Source organism: Leptidea sinapis, chromosome 41 (genome assembly GCF_905404315.1).
Source record: "Leptidea sinapis chromosome 41, ilLepSina1.1, whole genome shotgun sequence".
NCBI classification, from domain to species: Eukaryota; Metazoa; Arthropoda; class Insecta; order Lepidoptera; family Pieridae; genus Leptidea; species Leptidea sinapis.
In genome coordinates this window covers 4,539,790-4,559,990 of record NC_066305.1, presented here as the reverse complement: position 1 = coordinate 4,559,990, position 20,201 = coordinate 4,539,790, and the positions used below count along the sequence as shown (strand labels likewise).

General features: G+C 38.5%; 1 protein-coding gene and 1 long non-coding RNA gene across 11 annotated transcripts in view; both read left to right on the top strand.

Moving 5' to 3' along the window:
- Positions 1 to 20,201, top strand: part of LOC126976578 (lysosomal alpha-glucosidase-like) — a 33,049-nt gene that overhangs the window by 9,447 nt on the left and 3,401 nt on the right. For all 3 annotated transcript variants that reach the window (XM_050824969.1, XM_050824970.1, XM_050824972.1), the window contains 16 exons: positions 1,164 to 1,377; positions 2,403 to 2,611; positions 3,404 to 3,552; positions 3,977 to 4,151; positions 4,476 to 4,566; positions 5,143 to 5,311; positions 9,684 to 9,753; positions 10,140 to 10,272; positions 11,612 to 11,721; positions 12,280 to 12,396; positions 13,272 to 13,471; positions 13,592 to 13,725; positions 14,441 to 14,592; positions 15,452 to 15,600; positions 15,859 to 16,066; positions 19,838 to 19,988. In XM_050824969.1, coding sequence (XP_050680926.1) covers positions 1,164 to 1,377; positions 2,403 to 2,611; positions 3,404 to 3,552; positions 3,977 to 4,151; positions 4,476 to 4,566; positions 5,143 to 5,311; positions 9,684 to 9,753; positions 10,140 to 10,272; positions 11,612 to 11,721; positions 12,280 to 12,396; positions 13,272 to 13,471; positions 13,592 to 13,725; positions 14,441 to 14,592; positions 15,452 to 15,600; positions 15,859 to 16,066; positions 19,838 to 19,988 — 2,431 coding nt within the window. The remainder of the gene's footprint in view (positions 1 to 1,163; positions 1,378 to 2,402; positions 2,612 to 3,403; positions 3,553 to 3,976; positions 4,152 to 4,475; positions 4,567 to 5,142; positions 5,312 to 9,683; positions 9,754 to 10,139; positions 10,273 to 11,611; positions 11,722 to 12,279; positions 12,397 to 13,271; positions 13,472 to 13,591; positions 13,726 to 14,440; positions 14,593 to 15,451; positions 15,601 to 15,858; positions 16,067 to 19,837; positions 19,989 to 20,201) is intronic.
- Positions 16,078 to 19,820, top strand: LOC126976652 (uncharacterized). 8 transcript variants are annotated; one of them, XR_007731949.1, is made up of 5 exons: positions 16,078 to 17,815; positions 17,936 to 18,083; positions 18,204 to 18,295; positions 18,356 to 18,383; positions 18,504 to 19,820. It is a non-coding gene; the product is annotated as an uncharacterized LOC126976652 (long non-coding RNA). The 8 variants fall into 8 exon arrangements; XR_007731948.1 differs by lacking the exon at positions 18,504 to 19,820 and having other exon boundaries at positions 16,078 to 17,695; positions 17,756 to 17,783; positions 17,904 to 18,083; positions 18,356 to 18,416; XR_007731946.1 differs by lacking the exon at positions 18,504 to 19,820 and having other exon boundaries at positions 16,078 to 17,783; positions 17,904 to 18,023; positions 18,356 to 18,416.

Here is a 20,201-nt window from a genome sequence, read left to right as displayed (position 1 = left end):
CCACCTTACCTTGAACTGTTTGGAATATTATTCGGTGCACTTGATCTCGCTACACTATAAGAGCTATTGTTTTGGTTATTTGAGTTTGAAAAATTAAACGGTTTGGTGAAATTATTACGTCACTGATTAGTTTAAGAATCGTAGACTGTTTAAAATTTCTGCTCGTCTTACGAACTTCCGACTTTCCGTCGTTCGTTCCCCATCACCCAGCCTTGGGATTATTTGCCATATACAGAAATTAAATCCGAAGCTGACGAGCGCAGTTGTAGTGCCGCTCAGAATTTTTGTGTATTTCAAGAATTCTGAACGGCACTGCACTGTAACGGGCGGGGCGTATCAATTACTATCAGCTGAACGTCCTGCTTGACTCGACCCTTATTTTCACAAAAAAAAAAATATGCACAAATGAGTGTCAAAAAATCCATTAATAGGATATCACTTACACCGAGTGTCGGTAGAGCGTTTCGGATCAAACTGCATACATTGTGCAATATTTATTAAAATTGGTTAAGTAGTTAAGGAGTTCATCGCGGTACACAACGCGATATTTTTATATAATGTAAAGATGTACATGTAACATGTTAGGTATAGGTCTATATACCTCTTTACATATACCTACTAGCTGACCCAGCAAATGTTGTATTGCCATATAAGGTAATAAAAATATTCAACAATTAAAATTTTTGGTGTATAAAAATTAGATGCAACGGATTCTCAGAACTACCAAATATATCTAACATAAAGTTTATCGTAATTTATGTATGTATTTATTAGTGTATTCGATTGCCATCTTGCAACCCTGTAGCGGTTTTGTGGATAGAACAGGGTAATATAAAAATCGCGATACAAAAATAGTTGTAGGTCGTAGAAGGGCGAAAATTGGAAGTTGTATATATTATACAATGCTGAATCAATAAAATAAAAATAAATTGTCAAAAAAATAAAAAAAATATTTAGGGGGGTCACCCTTACCATTTAGGGGTATGAAAAATAGATGTTGGCCGATTCTCAGACCTCCCCAATATGCACACAAAATTTCATACAAATCGGTTCAGCCGTTTCGGAGGACTTTGGTAACAAACAGCGGGACACGAGAATCTTATATATTAGATGTATCTCAATAGAGGCTAAATTAAATTAATTACTAATTTAATAAATTTCAGCCTGTAATAACTGAATACCGTTACCATGATCATAATAACCTGAGCACTAAGAACCGCGGCAATCTAACTACTAACAAGAAGGACGTAAAGAAAGCATTCATGGAACGAAGTCCCGAAGTCATGAAAGAGTTATGTGCAAGAATTGTCAACGACAATATGAGATTTGACTGTTATCCACAGGATGGGGCCAGTGAAGAGGCTTGTGTAAAACGAGGTAATAATTATAATTTGGCAACATTTTTTAAATATGTTTTGTTCTTGTTAGCGGTTATAGTAATGCACACAAAGGTTCTATAGCCTGCTGACAGGCAGGAAAGCAGAGCCATAGTTAAAGTGTACCTTGGTTACCTATCAGGTAATTAACACTAACCAAAGTCAAACCCCCTTATTCATAATGGTCCCCTAACTTTAAACAGCCGCTAAGGAGTGTTTTTTCTCATTCCGACTTAGGTCAATAGAAGAAGACAGAGTGCGAATTAGCAATGCTTTAAGTTATCAGACTATTATGAATAAGGGGGTAAGACGTTATCTATACTAATATTATAAAGAGGAAAGATTTGATTGTTTGTTTGTTTGCATTGAATAGGCTCCGCAACTATTGAACCGATTTGAATAATTCTTTCACTGTTGGGTAGCTACATTATCCCCGAGTGTTATAGGCTATATTACATTTTCAAAAAATTAGGGATCCCTAATAAAAGTCCAGTAATGTGACCCAAGATGTAAAAATACGTACACGAACGACGTCGCGGGGTATCAGCTAGTATGAGAATATAAGCGGGCCAAATATTGAGAAATTACTAAAAAAGAAACACCATGTTAGGGTTAATGTACAAGTATCAATGTGTAGGTTACAATATCTCGGGACCTGACGTCGATGACGTCACATCGTCGCTTTGGTACGGTGTGCAAAACAAACATTATTTATTATCCTTATATTATTATTAATAAATCAACTACGATCAATTTTTCGCCATTATTATTATTATAATGATGCAAAATCAATGTGAACTACTAGGTTAAGTACAAAAAAAAAGTCAAAACGTAGTATTAAAAACTTCAAAAACAAAGCAGTCATAGCACGAAAATATCACATGGTAATGGTACATCGGTAGGTAATGAAAATGCAAACCGTACAGTCGCAACATGACGAGCGCGGGGGGTGAGAGGGGGCATTACGTTCCAGCTATGTGCAGAGATAATGTGGCCGTGTAGTAATGTATGTATGTAAATTTGTAGGTTGTTGTTGGAAGCCGGCAACAACACAGAATGCTCCATACTGCTTCTACCCGCCGCAATACGAATCATATCAGTTCACTAACAGTACGGAGAATAAACACGGAATGTCTGTTTATTACACAAGGAGTTTCGATACTGGCTACCCCGGACAGTTTGCTATTGCCAGGATTGACTTCAACTATCTGTCTGATGATATATTGCAAGTTAAGGTGAGTTATAACTTACATGAGCTGGTCCGATCTCTGGCTTTTTTTTTTATATAATATCACAAACCATTGTATGTGTCTCCTTATGCCATCGATTCTATTAGACTCCTTATCTATATATATGATGACACGACAGCTAAAGCCGGGTCCGCTGCGGCATGTTAACACAATAACATGCTTTATAAACCAATTTTGGGCGTGGCTTAACAGTTTTGTTAAATAAAAACTTCTTAACATGTTTACCGCGACAAATGGATAACAATTTCGCGTTCGGCTGCGGAGAGGGATATTAACGCATTCGACGAACACGACAGTTCGACGGACAGATGGCCTTTGGGGCAGTAAAGTCCTCGAATGGCGACCACGTACCGGAAGACGAATAAATGGCAGGCCCCCACGAAATGGACCGACGATTTCGCCAGAATACGTTGGATGAGGGCAGTGCAGAACCGATCGTCGTGGAAATCTTTGGGCGAGGCCTTTGTCCAGCAGTGGACAGCTTCCGGCTGATGATGATGATATTACGTCCACTGAATAAAGACGTACCATTCGTAGTTAGAGTTGAGGTTTTTCTAACTTGTTTTATTAATATGTTTTGATGAAGTGTTTTGTTAAAAAATAAGCGCAGCGGACCCTCTTAATATCTCTATACTTCCTAAGCAAACTAATAAGTCGACCAACTGAGGTGAGCGGGATACGGATACTGCATGCTCATTGGTTGTCACAGTAATTATAAAATTAAATTCGTTCCAAAGAAAAATCAATTATTTAACATCAATATTCTGATTTGAAAAGATAACAGACGCTGAAAACAAGAGATTTGAATCCCCGTATCCCGAGGTGCCGATGGTGTTTCGGCCGTTACTGAACATGAAGTATCGTGTGCAAGTGGACAGTTCCGTTGTCGGCTTCAAGGTTATACGGAATTCTGACAACGTTACCATGTAAGTTAAACGCTACTATCACTACTTTGGTTTTTCATTTAATTAAACACACACATTACTAAATTACAAGTCAAATTGAACCGTAGACTTAATATTACTAGTATTTAAACAAACAAAGCGTGTGAGAGAAGAACATCACTAATGGAGACGCCGATGCCTTTACGTACACCCGAGCGCCCATGATTGAACAACACACACGCCGCGAATTGAATTATTAAATAGTGAGGAAAACCGCTCCAATCATTTGGACTAAAAAAAGGACCGGAGTAAGTGTCGACAGCAGGGCAGCTTCATCGGGTCAGTTTCCTTGACCCTTTCATACACATCCACTTTCTCGAGAAGTCCTCTGAACTTCGGCTGTATTATTCTGCCGACAGTGGTCTTGACACAAGTTGTAATACAAATCGTTTGTTCGCACTCTTAGCTGGGACGCGCAGAACGTAGGCGGGCTGGTTCTGTCAGATAAGTTCCTCCAGCTGTCCACGGTGCTGCCCACCAACTACACGTACGGGTTCGGCGAGAAGCAGAGCCGCTTCCTCAACGACATGCGCTGGCAGACCCACACGCTGTTCAACAGTGATACGCCCCCCACCGAGAACGTGAGTACAGACTTTTACAAAATATTACTCCTTGTATACAGTGTGTCCGGTCATCGGTGTCGGAGCTTTAAGGGGATTAAATAAATTATAAATATCGGTAAATTTTATCAACAAATCAACATCTATAAGTTGTTTTTGTCCCACCATAATAAAGTAGCAGTCGTTTTGTATTTTTTAAAGACACGAGTGTTGTGCTATTTTTGCCATAGCTGGCCATATAGAACTTTAGTTTTTGTTTCTTTTAAATACTTAACGATCCCTTGGTAATCTGTATGTGCAAAACCATAAATATTTCTGTCTATAACTTATTTATATATCTTTCAGGTGAACTTGTATGGGACACATCCATTCTACTTGGCGTTAGAATCAAATGGAAACAGTCACGGAGTTTTCCTACTCAACTCCAATGCAATAGGTATGAAGGTTTTTTAATACTCTCATACTCAGAAGATATCCAGTTCATCCTTCCTCATTGTGGTTATATTATATTCATCAGATTTTGCATTTTTTCAGCTATTATTGGATATGCTATCATGACATCAATATGTTTTGATTTTATTTATAAATATGAAACATATAATATACTCTCTACAATTATAGTATAACTGGAAAGATTTTTGTTTGTAATGAAATAATTCCAAAAAAACATCGTCGATTTTAAAATTTTTATCGTCAGTATAATAGTATGTACGACTGAGTAACATAGGCTTTGTTCTATTTTAAAATAGGTTGTTGGTTTTCAATGTGTTACTTCTTATATTTCCTATCTTATTGAACGACAAAGAGGTCTGGACAAGCCAGTAGTAATATACAATCTAAACAAAAGATTTTATTTCGCTAATTTTTCATAAGATAACACTCTTGCTAATTTAAATGTTTCCAAACTCTAAACTATAATGTACCTATACAAAAAAAAATGTATATTGACTATGACGATTAAATGTTATTATTAAAATAATATATTAAATCAAACATGATGGATTGCTTTCAGACATAGTGCTGCAACCAACGCCGGCAATAACATACAGAACCATCGGTGGTATCCTCAACTTCTACATGATGCTGGGGCCGACCCCGCAGCAGGTGATCACCCAGTATACCGAGGTGATCGGCAAGCCCTTCATGCCACCTTATTGGTCCCTAGGATTCCATCTCTGCAAGTAAGTGGTGATGACTACTCGTGTCTTATTTGTACCAGCTGTATTTTCGAGATAGCATTGCATGTAACCAAATTATGTGGAATAGAGAAAACTAATGTTAGTAGAAACGCCACATATAACTTGAATGGCCCTAAATATTGTTACAACTGAAAAACTTTGAAATGCGTTTTTTAGTAGAGTTTATTGTTAGAAACTTCGATTTCACATATTTTTTTCGAAGTTAATATTCAATTATAATACTGGAATTCGGTAATGTATTAACATTACTGTGTTTCGGCCTGAAGTGCGACGTAGCTTTTGAAATTACTGGGCAAATAAGACTTAACATCTTATGTCTCAAGGTGATTGTAGTGCCTCTCAGGATTTTTGGGTTTTTCAAGTATCCTGATTGGCATTGCATTGTAATGGGTAGGGCGTATCAAATACCATCAGCTGAACGTGCTGCTCGTCTCGTCCCTTATTTTCATAAAAAAGGCACAAACTACTCAAGCTCAAGGCCGGTTCTCAACGTTCCGGGCTTTACAAGAGTTAAATTAGACTGTCCCTCGCCTAGTCCAGATCTGAACCCCTTGGACTACAAGTTATGAAGATTAGACGTAATTCAATATTAGGCGTTATTTTGCGAAACTCCATTACTATCCAAATGTTGTTAGCCTTCAGTCTCGTGCCAGAATTTGGCGAGTCAACATCTCCTGAGGATGCCTCGTGTGGGGGTGATACACGTGTCGAATTTATTGAAGGCTCATAACATTTTGATACTACAAGTTATGGTCATATTTTAGACGACATGACCTTCTCTTTAGAGCTCGTCGTTTACGATACGCAGACATCGATTCGCCTAAGAAATCTCTAGACCAAACATGAAGATATTTTTCCCACGGAAACAGAGCGTAAATCCTTAAATTTGTGGCCAGAGTGGTAGGTCTGCGTTAAAGCTTAAAGACGAATAGAATATTTTCTTAGTTTTTGCTCAGACTAGGGATAAATAAATACATTAAGTTTTGTTTAGATTAGATCACATTACAATATAGAAAATATTAAAGAAAACTAATAATAACCTTTCAAATCAGTCAACATTAAGTTAAGTAGTAGTATTAAAAAAAGAATGCTGGGAGAGTTTCTTGCGCCGCTTCAGAGCTCAATTTCTTTCCGAAGCGGTAGTAGTATCTAGTAGTTATTAGAAATGACATAAAAAAGAATTCTATAGGAATCAATTTTGAGAAAATAAATGCCTTTTATGCCTTTATAACTGAACATAAATGATTATTCTATATTAATAAAATGATAGAGGTTTTAATTTGAGCGCGCATCATGTAATATCTACCAGATAGATTTCAATTAAGTCTTCTAAGTTTTGAAAGTAAAGTAGCCACTTGGCTCTTATTTGAAACTACGTGCTCAGTCATACCGTCATACAGTCTACCGGACGAAGTCGCGCGTATCGGTTAGTAATATATAATAGTAAACAACTAGCAGCGAAACCCGGCGTTGCTTGTTGTTTAATTATTATTATCAGTTGCACGCATTTTGGAACTTCCCAGATCAATTGAGAAATTTTTTGAATTTTCGAGACCATTTCGCATCAATTGTACACATTTCGGAACTTCCCAGATCATTATTTTCTAGACCATTTCGCATCAATTGTACACATTTTGGAACTTTCTAGATCATTCCAAAAAGTCTTAAAACTTTCTAGATCATTCCAGAAAGCCTTTAGAACTTTCAAGATTGATTACATCAGTTGGACACATTGAAATGAAATGAAATATATATTTATTGCACACCACAAAATAGTTAAACATAACAAAAATCGAGACTACAAAAAGCAATAGGCGGCCTTATCGCTTAAGAGCGATTTCTATCAGGCAACCTGCAATGAAGTAGTTTTAGTTGAAAAGATAACAGAAGGTGGTGTTATCGATATGCATATAATTTAAACATACAGTAAATAATTCCAAGAAAAGAACTAGTAATGAATTTGTCACATTAATTAATAATAATTATGGAGCATTATTTTGTATTGCATTTGATATAGTTGGTGAGAACTTAATGCTGAAAATTTTTCCTTGAGATATATAGGAGCTTTAGGATCAAATAGGACACGATAGAGATGTATAAGTATATTGGAATTTCTACGCAAGCGGATAGGGAGCCAATTGAGCTTTTTGCGTAATTCAGACACGTGGTCATACTTACGTAGTCCAAATATAAAACGAATACACATGTTCTTCAATCATTCAAGCTTATCCAACTGGAGTTAGGTTAAATCGACATATGAAATGTCAGCGTAGTCAAGAATGGACAGGAGAAGGGATTGAGCGAGTAAAGTTTTCGTGGGAATATGAAGAAAGTTTTGGAGTTTTTTTAATGAGTGAGAGGCAGCATAGAGCTTCTACTAACTTCTTTTAACTGATGGTGCCAAGACAAATTCCGATCAATGAATACACCCAAGCTCTTAACAGAGCAGCTAAAAGGAATAAGAGTTCCACCTACACAAATGGGAGGTAGATTACCACACTCAATTTTATGGGTTAGTTGTGAGCTACCAACAATAATACAATGAGTTCGACGCATTCACTTTTAGACCATGGGCGGTACTCCATTCCACGATTGTATTTAAGTCTTTGTTAGTGTTTTTAATAGCTAAAGGCAGACCCTCGAGAGAAGATTGTGAGTATATCTGGAGATCGTCTGCATACATATGATACCAGGAAGTTAAATTTTTAGTTATAGAGATAATAAAAATTGCAAAAAGAAGAGGAGACAGTACACCGCCTTGTGGAACTCCAGCGGAAAGGTCAGACCAGGTCGAAGTGTTATCATCAATCTTAGTCCTTTGCCGACGCCCACGTAAATAGCTTCGAAACCACCCTATCACTGTTGGAGATACGTTAATGGAAGTCAACATGCTCAGCAAAATATCAAAGTCAACAGTGCAGAAGGCATTACTGAAGTCGAGTAGTGTAAGTATTGTGAGCTGTTGCTTATTCATGCCAGATCGGACATCATCGGTAATTTTTATAAGTGCAGTAGTTGTACTATGTCCTGGACGAAAACCAGATTGGAGAGGTTTAAGAACACTGTGCTTATTAATAAATATAGAGAATTGTTGATGGACTAAGCGTTCAAGAACCTTGGAAAGAAAAGGTAGTATAGATATGGGCCGATAGTCAGAAAGATTATGTGGTTTAGAAATTTTTGGTATTGGAATAACATTAGCGTCTTTCCAGGCTACAGGAAATTGGCCAGACGTTATGGAAAAATTAAGAATATGAGAGATTGTAGGATCTAGGATATCTATGATAGGAAGGATCATATTACGACTAATGCAATCACTACCAACGGCCTTAGATGTAACAGACAAAATGTTTTTTTTAACGTCACAATCAGTGAAGGGAGAGAAGTTGAACGGTGGAAAATCAGGGGTTGGGATTAAGGGAAGGGATTTAAGCGTAAGAGCTTTAGTGTTATTGTCAAGAAAAGAATGAATTTTGAGAGAAATGGTGATTAAGTTGTTCAGTATTTAGATTATTGGAAATTGTTTGTTGTTGCTTCCCAACTCCTAGCGTTCTTAGGAATTTCTAAACTTTACTGGTTTCGCCGTTCTCAACAGACGAGTAGATGTGGCGTCTCTGCGCATCCCTGCACATTGTATTGCAACGATTCCTTAATCTTATATACTTTTCCCGGTTAAGAGCAGAGTTATTCTGCTTTTAAATAGATTTAGATCGATTTTTAGAAGTTTGCAGTTTTTTAATATCATCAGTAAGCCAAGGAGCAGGTTAATGCTTTATCTTCATGGGCTTAACTGGCGCATGCTTATCATACAGCTGTATTAGCAAAGAATTAAAAAGATCAACTTTATCATTGATACTATTAGAATTAAAAATGACATCCCAATCCATAGTTTGTGCGTCTATAGAAAGACGTTGCATATCCATCCCAGAAAAATTCCACTGCATCAGTATTTGGGGTTTACGTTTAGGGGGGCGTTCTGGAACTTTCTAGATCCATCCCGAGATTTTCAGAATTTTACAGAAGTTTACATTAGTTATAGAAGGACAGATGTATATAATTTCACATTTTTGCCACCCACAACCACCCACTTCCACCCATCCCGACCAAACTCCCTTATGTGTCTCGCCCCTGGTGTGCACCATGGGACCGAGGGGTATTTGCCATCCCAACGGGAATTTGATCGAAGGTGCGGATGATAGAGAAAACCGTGGACATACGTACGGACATTAGCATTTTATATGATATATATTAAGATCAATGATGAAACTAGTCAGCAAGCTAATCAGGATGATACATAAAGTATAAATATAGCAAGTATAAGTCATTAAGTTAATTTTTAAATAATGTTGCGTAGATACAACTATGGTTCTCTGAACGTGACTCGTGACGTGTGGCAGAAGAATAGAGACGCTGAAATACCTTTTGTAAGTTGTTATATTTTGTATTTTATTATGATATTTACGAAATTGAGCTTTAAAATCCGAATGCTATGAGTTTTAGTATAATAATGTACCGCGCCCGGCATTCTCTTCCCACGTTGGCCTAAGACTACGTCACGATATATTATTATGTCATACTGACAGCTCGCCATTTCATCGATAATGTTTATATTATTATTGTTCATCGATAGTGTCGTTTCACACGAAAATAGTTTGAGAACAGTCATCGCAATTGATGACGTATTCTTAGGCCTATCACGGGAAGAGAATACCAAGCAGAATAGGTATATTATTATACCATGGTTGCTTCTAAGTTTTCATGATAAAGTTTTTTTCAAAATGACGTAGTAGTAATAGTTTTGTCATTATAGGACGTGCAATGGAATGACTTGGACTACATGAGTAAAGCCAACGACTTTACGTACGATCACGATAAGTACGCCGAACTACCGCAGTTCGTCCGACAACTGCACGGCGCTGGCATGCACTACGTCTTACTTTTTGGTGAGCTTAAACTCTTCGAAACCTCATATATAAATATTAATAGACTTTTACTCTGAAAATACGTATGTTACTATCTATGACTGGAATAAAAGTCACATGTGTATTGCGGCGAGTAATTGACAACCGTCTGCCTGAACTACCTCAAAGTAGGCGGCCGTAGTGTCCCACTTTATATCGTTATACAATAAACTTTCCAAAAAAATAATTACTTAGCTAAACTAACCAGTGGGAGGCTCCTTTGCGCAGGATGCCGGATAAATTATGGGTACCACAACGGTGCCTATTTCTGCCGTGAAGCAATAATGTGTAAGCATTACTGTTACGTTCTGAAGGGCGCGAGACTTAACGTCTTATGTCTGAAGATGACGAGCGCAATTATAGTGCCGCTCAGAATTTTTGGGTTTATAAGAATTCCTAGCGGCACTGCATTGTAATGGGCAGGGCGTATCAATTACCATTAGCTGAAGGTCCTGCTCGTCTCGTCCCTTATTGTCATAAAAAAACTAACACGCTTTAATAGAAAGTCGACTTGCTATTAAACCTATTGGCGATCCGAAAGCGTGGCGAAGCGTTTTCATTTTATTACGAATGTAGTTACATTGAAAAGCGAAAGCAAATGGCGTGTCATGCCAGGACAAACCGGGTGAGATAGTTGTATTAGCTGGCATTGTGTGACCGGCGTCAAACAGAGAGCGAATGAGAGACGCGTAGCAAGAGAGCGAAGCGCGATGGTTATATTTATTTAACTATACCCATGCTTGAACTCCTCTATTAAAGAATCTAAAACAGTTAGAGCTTATTGCCAACATTAAAACACCCAATGTCCTTCCTAATAACCATTACATCATCCAAACGAGTGTTGTAATGAAATTCAGTACATCATTATATCATCCGTTATCATAATAACACTCCTTTATAAAAAAGCCTAAGTAACCATAATATCATCCATATTATGGTTACTTAGGCTTTTTTAATATTAGCAGTAAGTTAACTTTCAAAATCTTCAGAAATTAGGTATTAAAACACTCATGTACTATTATCACACCAATAAACCAACCACCGATAAACCCACATTCGTGTTTTTATACCCTTACACAACAGTTGCATAAAAAACTATTACAAAATCTGAGAGGCGTCCCGTAACGCTTCGCTTTCGCATTCTCAATGCTTATAGTACGGTTTGGTTCGCACTTATTTTTTTGTTTTTGTTTGACAATACCTTAATATTTATTTCGTTATTTAAACTATAATTCATTTTATTTTTTTAAGTCTCAAACAGTGTCTAAACTAGTGTTGTGTAACAATGAGTTATAACGATGCACGTACTATTGTGGTTCAGACCCGGGCGTGAGTGCGTCCGAGAATCCTGGCGAGTACCCGCCCTTCGACCGCGGCCTCGAAATGAACGTGTTCATCAAAAACTCTACGGATCAACCGTTCGTCGGGAAGGTATGTAGTGTGGTGTTTTATTGCGATTCACAATGCGAAGACGAGACGCAGGAACGCAGAAATAAATGATTACTATTGAATGATGATGTTTAATAATGTCGGATGTAACAATTATTCTCGAACACTCGTCTATTACTTCGAGCGCTCGCAACCTATAAATCGTATTTTGTTCGTCATTATCAAATATTATGTAAGACCATCCAATAATTTGTACGTGGTAGAACAATAATATTCCCGCTAATAGATAGTTCTACCTACAAGTTAGTTTCTAGTTCCAGTTGCTGAATGGTGTAATCGCATCTATAATATAATAATTTAAGTGCTGTAGAAAAATTATAGCCATCTCTTTTATCATCCATTAAATCAACATAAAAAAAAACATCTTGGATGAGGGCAGCGCAGGACCAATCGTTGTTGAGATCTTTGGGGGAGGCCTTTGCCAGCTTTGGACGTCTTCCAGCTGATGACGAATGACGATTTTGCTTTTCAAAATATAATATTTTCAATGGTAGTGCTTCATTGAATTATACATACCTATATAATTTGCTGTTAATACAGGTATGGAACCGGAAAACAACTGTGTGGCCTGACTTTACACATCCTAACTCCACCGCCTATTGGAAGGAAATGTTTGCAGACTTTCACAAATTAATACCGTTCGATGGTGCTTGGATCGTAAGTGTACTTTTAAATATTGCAAGGTTATAAATGGTTTGACAGACATGAATATTGCGTATTGTCTGAAAATCAACAAACAACCAAATTGTTTATAAGTAATCAAACAGTCTCATTTGAGGCATTTTATTATAGATAAAATGTTGTTTAGTAAACTAAACAATTTCTGTGTGTCGTTCACCGTGTGGAAATAAAAGTAGTATCATAACAAACAATACGAACGCATGGCTATCGACTTCTACAAATTTTATTATACATAAATAATATATAAAAATTAATTTATTATTATAGAAAGATGCGTACTAATTTGGCGTCGCATCCGCTCGAGCCCATGTTCGACCCGAGTTGATCTTCATTTGCCGCGTGAGCGATATAAATTTAGTTGAAGGCGAATGTTGCAGCAGACGATTCCTCTTGACCAGCCCGCGGCAACTAGACAGACCAGTTCATTCTTGTAAACCTAATTAGTAATAACTTTATTATTTCTGGCACCTGGGTTTCAAAAACAGTCAATTTCATTGTCAATTGTCCATTTTTACGTATTCGCCGCGCGAGCCAAAGATACAACTGTCCCAACTGCGCGCGAGCGAACAATAGAAGCTCCTTTGATGCGGTCTCAAAAACCGACAGCGAGCGGATCGCCTCGCGGCATGTTCGACCGCCGCAATGCTCGCCTATGTTCGATAGTTTGCCGCGCGTAATTTGTACGCAGCTTAGGAAATAAGACAGGACATACGAAATATCCTTACAGAAAACCTGTTCTTACAGGTTTATCCTACTAAGACCCTTAGCCTAAAGTTTCAAGATGCACGCAGTCCAATTTAGTCATTAGGTCTAATTCCAATGTATGCTGTACAAGCCGCTTACTACCCCAGGATATGAACGAGCCCTCTAACTTCCTGTCGGGGCCCATGTTCGGCCAGTGCCTGCCCGAGCAGCTGTCGTACTCCCCGCGCCAGCTGGCTCCGGAGGGTCTCCGCCACAAGACGCTGTGTATGGACGCGGCGCAGTACGCGGGCTCGCACTACGACCTGCACAACGTGTACGGCCTGAGCGAGACAGTTGCCACTCATACGTGAGTTGTGTTGAAATTAAATGAAAATATTTATTTTGCTTTGGAATAATTGTTGTGTTTGGGGCAAGTACGTAAAAGTTACTTCCTCTGTGGATCTTATTATTATTTTTTGTTGCACAGAGCTATGACGGAGGTCGTAGGCAAGCGGCCGTTGATAATATCTCGGTCGTCGTTCCCGGGCAGCGGCCACTACGCGGGCCACTGGAGCGGCGACGTGTTCAGCCGATGGCACGACCTGCGCGCGTCAGTACCGCGTACGTACCTCACTTGTATATACCGGTATCATCACATATCGGTACACGCTACGTTTTTCGCATGACTCATAATAATTTTGATGACATAATAGCAATCATATACGATCCATCAAGGTATTGGATAATTTTGTTAATGATAAGTAGTATACCCACTTTTTTTAACATTCTATCTGAAAACAATCCGGAAGGCATCTTGTCCATAGTATCGTAGTCCGTAGCATAAAGTTCCTTTAGAACCGTAACATGGTATGACGCTACATTTCTAGATGATTAGAACGATAAATCAGTTGGTGTCGTGTGTTATGTGAGGAAATAGATTATAGGTATTTTGTATCTAGGATGACATTAAAGATTATGTAGCTGGTAGAGGAAGAAATATAGAGTTTGTCAGTAGCTGCCTGAGCAAGACGTTCGCCTGCACTGATAGTAAGTATTAAACCCAGACCGTTCCTCAGGCTCTTGATTGAATCCAAAATTCTAAGCGTCACTGCAATTTCGCTCGTCATTTTGAAACATAAGAAGTCAATAGTTACGACGCCCATTAAACCCAAACACAGAAGTGGTTCGCAAATAAGTTAAATTTTACCTCGGCGGACTTTTAATCGCCTAGCTGGCATCATGTGCAAAGAAATCTCTTGTGATAAAAATGTAATAGAAAGATATAAGCTATAAAGTGCAATGAAGCCCATTCATTACATTACACATATTACTACAGAGTTGCTGAGCATGAGTCTGTTCGGCATTCCGATGATGGGTGCAGACATATGCGGGTTCAGGGGGGACACGACACCCGAGCTGTGTCTCCGATGGATGCAGCTGGGGGCCTTCTACCCCTTTTCCAGAAACCACAACAGTGACACATCTAAGGTACACCCTAAATAATTAACAGGATGGGACTTAGTCAAACTAATACTTAAAATAATTTCACTTAGCGATAATAATACGCCGAAACTCGCTTAATGTAGCTGTAGTGTATAAAAGAGCATCCCTCTTAAATATCTGTTCTGTTCGTTAAAAGCATTAATTGTCAGTGTACCACCGCCACCTACGCCGCGCCGCTATACATACAACACGGGAAGTTCTGAACTAAATTCTCGGAACAACATGGCGTGAGGCGTCGTTAGCATTTATTTAAATATTGTATTCAGTCCAATGCTTGCCTTTATCCAATAATTACTTGTGGAACATTTAAAGATTAAGTACACGTGGATAACTGTTGATGAAAGGTGAATCACATACGACATGAACGTCTGAAAAAGTAGTGGTCAGGCAGACTGTGGCACAGCCCGGGTTAACTTGCAATAAGGTGAAGCTGTGTGTATGGTGGGAATGGAAGGACATTGGTCATTATGAGCTTTTTATGACATGTCACAGTCATTCAGTAACGAATTTTCAACAGAATATTATCGTTAGTATATAAGAATATACATTGACACATTAATATATTTACAAGATATTGTAATAACTATAAAATTAAGTCTTTGCATGGGAGAGATGCTACCAGATGCAGTTTAGTTTAATAGTTTCCTATGGCGTATTGTAACCTACTATATGTCTACATGGGAAGTCGAGTTGGACGGTTGGCTCAGTGGACTATTGATCGGAGAGAACCCGAGTTCATAAAATTTGGTTAGAAATTTTATTAAATTAATTAATTCCAGAAGTGAGGGATATCGCTTTAAAAATATTCTTTTTTAAGTCTATTAATGAATAAATTTTCTGTCAGCCCCAAGATCCAGTCAGCATGGGTGAGGCAGTAGTGTCCGCCAGTCGCAGCGCCCTGAGGCTACGCTACGCTCTTCTGCCGGTGTACTACACGCTGTTCTGGCGCGCTAATGTACTGGGACAAACTGTTGCCAGACCACTCTTTTTCAGGTAATACATATCGACACCTAACAGGTATAACAAAATGAAACCAATGTGTTTCATCGTTACATCGTGAGGACATTTACAAACGCCTGCATAGAAATTCAAAGGTTGCGCATGAACTTGACAAGAACGTACTGAGCCAGACTGGTCGACTAAAATCTACTGTTGTAGCTAGCCACTAGTTCTAGAACCCATGGCTATTTTAATAAATAATAGGTACTAAAGTCTCAAATTTGTAATTATTGTTGTTTCATATCTTTTCAGCTTCCCGAGAAACCAGAAAGTATACGACATTGACGAGCAGTTCATGATAGGTGACCACTTGATGGTGACGGGTATCATGCAAGAGGGAGCCAACACCACCAGCGCGTATTTCCCCGGACCCAACCCGTGGTACAACGTCCGCGATGGCAGGCTCCTGGCGACGGACACCTGGAAGGTTGTTGGGGAGAATGAAACGGTTGCTGTCAAGGTGAATATGCACATCGTTTTTTTCTAACGGCCGTTCCCAATATACTATCTACAAATAGAGATAAATTACTACCTTCTACTGTCAGTAATCTGAAGCTGTCCTAATATACCCGATAAGTCATTCTTATCGCCTTATATTGGGACGCGTGGAATGCGTGCAATTACCATACAAACTTTATATCGCTGGTAAGCTATACGTTGTCCCATTGACAGACAGCGTGCACGGATAAGATGAGTTCCGTCGATAAGTTTATTGGGACAGAAAAAACAACGATAGTTCCGATTTTTATCTCAAGTAAGAGATAGACTGAATATTGGGATCGGCCGTAACAGGCTCCTAATCTTTGTACTCTGTACCTGGCACCTTTTTGGAAAACACTCGTTGAATAGAAAAAGGTCAACTTTTCCCAGCATTTTATCGACATTCTCTATTAAATCGTGCTTTCTACTTTCATTATTAAAATTATCTACAATTACTGTCACAACATTTCTTATAGAACAGTTGGCTAAACAAGCCTACGGGTCATCCAACGGTTATGACGATCACCACAGCACATACTCTTTTGAAACACTTGGGTAATCCCAGGAGTTCGCCAGCATAAATCAAGAGTTTTATTACATAAATTGCCGGCGCATTGATAAGGAGACACGCCATCTTAGTGACGTCAGGTGCAACTCACGACTTTCGAGACATATATACTCAAGGTCATAGCACACTTACACGACTCTGCTCCAACTCCGCTCCCACCCAACACAAACCTATACTAAGAAGACTGCTCGCAGTCCACGCGGCGACAGCTAGCAGACAGGCACTAGTCCACCCACCGACCGCTCTCGCTTTTCGCGATTGACATTAGACTCAGTTTGCGATCGGTTTCCATTGAAGCAACTCGTATTTTTTACTATGTCCCGATTCACAACGCGTGAGCTAGCAATTATTGCCATTGCACTTGAGGATGAAGAGAGAGGCGCAAGAAATAACAGACGAAGATTTTGGGAGCATGGAGTGCTGAAAGCAAGACATGCAGAAGGAGAATTTTGGCAGATCCAGAGACACCTGTTAGATGACGAAGAAAAATTCTATATTTACTTTCATATGAATCGGTACTTATTTGACTACATATTATCATTTATTGAAAAAGACATCACAAAGAAGAATACGAAATTCAGACAAGCAATAACACTAAAAGAAAAATTTGCTGTCACGTTAAGGTAAGTGAAAGAGATACTTTTCTTGTAAATTTGTACATATTTATTGAAAAAATAAAATAGTAACAATCAGTCTCTAATTTCCATAAATTATCGATCACAATGTTACCTCAAAATTAATAAACATTTTTCTGAGTAGCATTAGGCAATTCACTGTTCAATATCGGTTCTTCTAAAACTGGAGGATTTTTGTCTGACAGCTCTGCATTGCCGGTATTAGAGTCGGAAGATCATTATTGAGGTTATAAGCCGAAGATTCTGGATTACGGGTACTATAGCCGGAAGGGCCTGCATTATGGAGGTTATAATCTGAAGATCCTGGATTGCAGGTACTATAGTCGGAAGGGCCTGCATTATGGAGGTTATAATCTGAAGATCCTGGATTGCAGGTACTATAGTCGGAAGGGCCTGCATTATGGAGGTTATAATCTGAAGATCCTGAATTGCAGGTACTATAGTCGGAAGGGCCTGCATTATGGAGGTTATAATCTGAAGATCCTGGATTGCAGGTACTATAGCCGGAAGGGCCTGCATTATGGAGGTTATAATCTGAATATCCTGAATTGCAGGTACTATAGTCGGAAGGGCCTGCATTACGGATGTTATAATCTGAAGATCCTGAATTGCAGGTACTATAGTCGGAAGGGCCTGCATTATGGAGGTTATAATCTGAAGATCCTGGATTGCAGGTACTATAGCCGGAAGGGCCTGCATTATGGAGGTTATAATCTGAAGATCCTGGATTGCAGGTACTATAGCCGGAAGGGCCTGCATTATGGAGGTTATAATCTGAAGATCCTGGATTGCAGGTACTATAGCCGGAAGGGCCTGCATTATGGAAGTTATAATCTGAAGATCCTGAATTGCAGGTACTATAGTCGGAAGGGCCTGCATTATGGAGGTTATAATCTGAAGATCCTGAATTGCAGGTACTATAGTCGGAAGGGCCTGCATTATGGAGGTTATAATCTGAAGATCCTGGATTGCAGGTACTATAGCCGGAAGGGCCTGCATTATGGAGGTTATAATCTGAAGATCCAGGATTGCAGGTACTATAGCCGGAAGGGCCTGCATTATGGAGGTTATAATCTGAAGATCCTGGATTGCAGGTACTATAGTCGGAAGGGCCTGCATTATGGAGGTTATAATCTAAAGATCCTGGATTGCAGGTACTATAGCCGGAAGGGCCTGCATTATGGAGGTTATAATTTGAAGATCCTGAATTGCAGGTACTATAGTCGGAAGGGCCTGCATTACGGATGTTATAATCCGAAAATACTATATTGTGGGTGTTATGACTCGAAGGTCCTGTATTGTGAGTGTTATCAGTATTGTGTCGTGAAGACCCAGCATAGACATTAGTTTGTTCCTTGATTTCTTGTAATTCAAATTCAGACACCATATTGAATAGAGCGTATACAACGAGTTACCGAGGCGCGCAATCTGGGGGTTATAATGGATGAAAGGCTTCGTTTCGAAAACACGTTCTAAATATTTCTCATAATTGCTTTTACCGTTTAAAGATTCTTTATCGCATAAGAGATTGTATTTTACCGGTAGTGCGCATCAAGCTATGCAAAGCCCTGGTCTTATCCAAGTTTAATTATGCTGATACAGTAGTAGGGCCACGCTTACTTGCACATACCAAGAATTTAATACAACGTGTGCAAAACGCATGTGCACGCTACTGCTTCGACATTTCACGGCGTGCTCACGTAACACCTTATTTAAATAAAAATAAAATTTTAAAAATGGATTATCGTATGCATTTACACTTTGTTTCGCTTCTTTTCAATATAATAAAGTATAAAGTGCCGCCATATCTTTATAGTAAATTACATTGGTTGAAAGATAATACCAGTGAATACGTCACAAGAGCATCTAAGTATAGATTACAAATGCCGTTACACAGGAGTGCAGCTTTCCGGGGTAGTTTCAAGTTTACAGCCACTAAATGTTGGAATGACTTGCCATCTCCTCTCTGTGACCTGAAAACAACTTCGAGTTTCAAATTAAAATATAAGACTCTTTTATTTCAGAAACAATTAAGCAATCAATAACCCATAAGTCTTAGAAAAACAGTAACTTCAATTTATAATACATAAAGTAGCATTACTTGAAACACCCTGGATCTTTACAAATTGAAATTATAATATTTATTCCCATGCATACATATTGTACAAACCGACTATTATTATTTAAAATTATTCTGAAAATATTTGAAAATACATTAATATTACCTTTTTGTTATGGCCAAATAACGTGTCTATTGCCAATTTATTTTTTCTTTCTTCTTATTCTCTTTATACCCTGTGTCCGCGAAGTTTACATTTTTCAACAATAAACTATAACTGTAGTTGTGTTATAAAAATTTATAAATATCAGAATAGTGTCATATTTTATTTATTTTGCTAATATAGTTATAAAATTTTGCTTTTAGTGTAGAAATATATGACTATATAAATAACTGTTCATCCAGGACCTGCTCCATTTTCTTCTACACTTCTTGTAATTAAAAGTATAAGGTCACCAATGGTGGATAAATTTCTCTTATATGTTATAGGGTGGAGCAATACTGCCTATGCAAGAGGCGAGTGAGAAGGGCCCCGTCAACACAGCCAACACTCGCAGCCGCCCGCTTCAGCTGCTTGTGGTACCTGACCGGGCTGGGGTAGCCAGCGGCGAACTGTACTGGGACGACGGCGAAAGTTTGAGTAAGATAAACACACAGCTGACGACACATATAGCCCAGTTAGTGACCAGAATTTAGAAGAGAACCAGAGTTAGGTGCAAACATTTATGTGATGAATATATATATGTTTGTTTCCGGGTCAATAGATGATAATTCATATTTATATATGTTTAAATTAGTATTTTGTATAGAATATAATGTTGTCTTGTACCCATAGTACAGGCTTAAAGTTTTA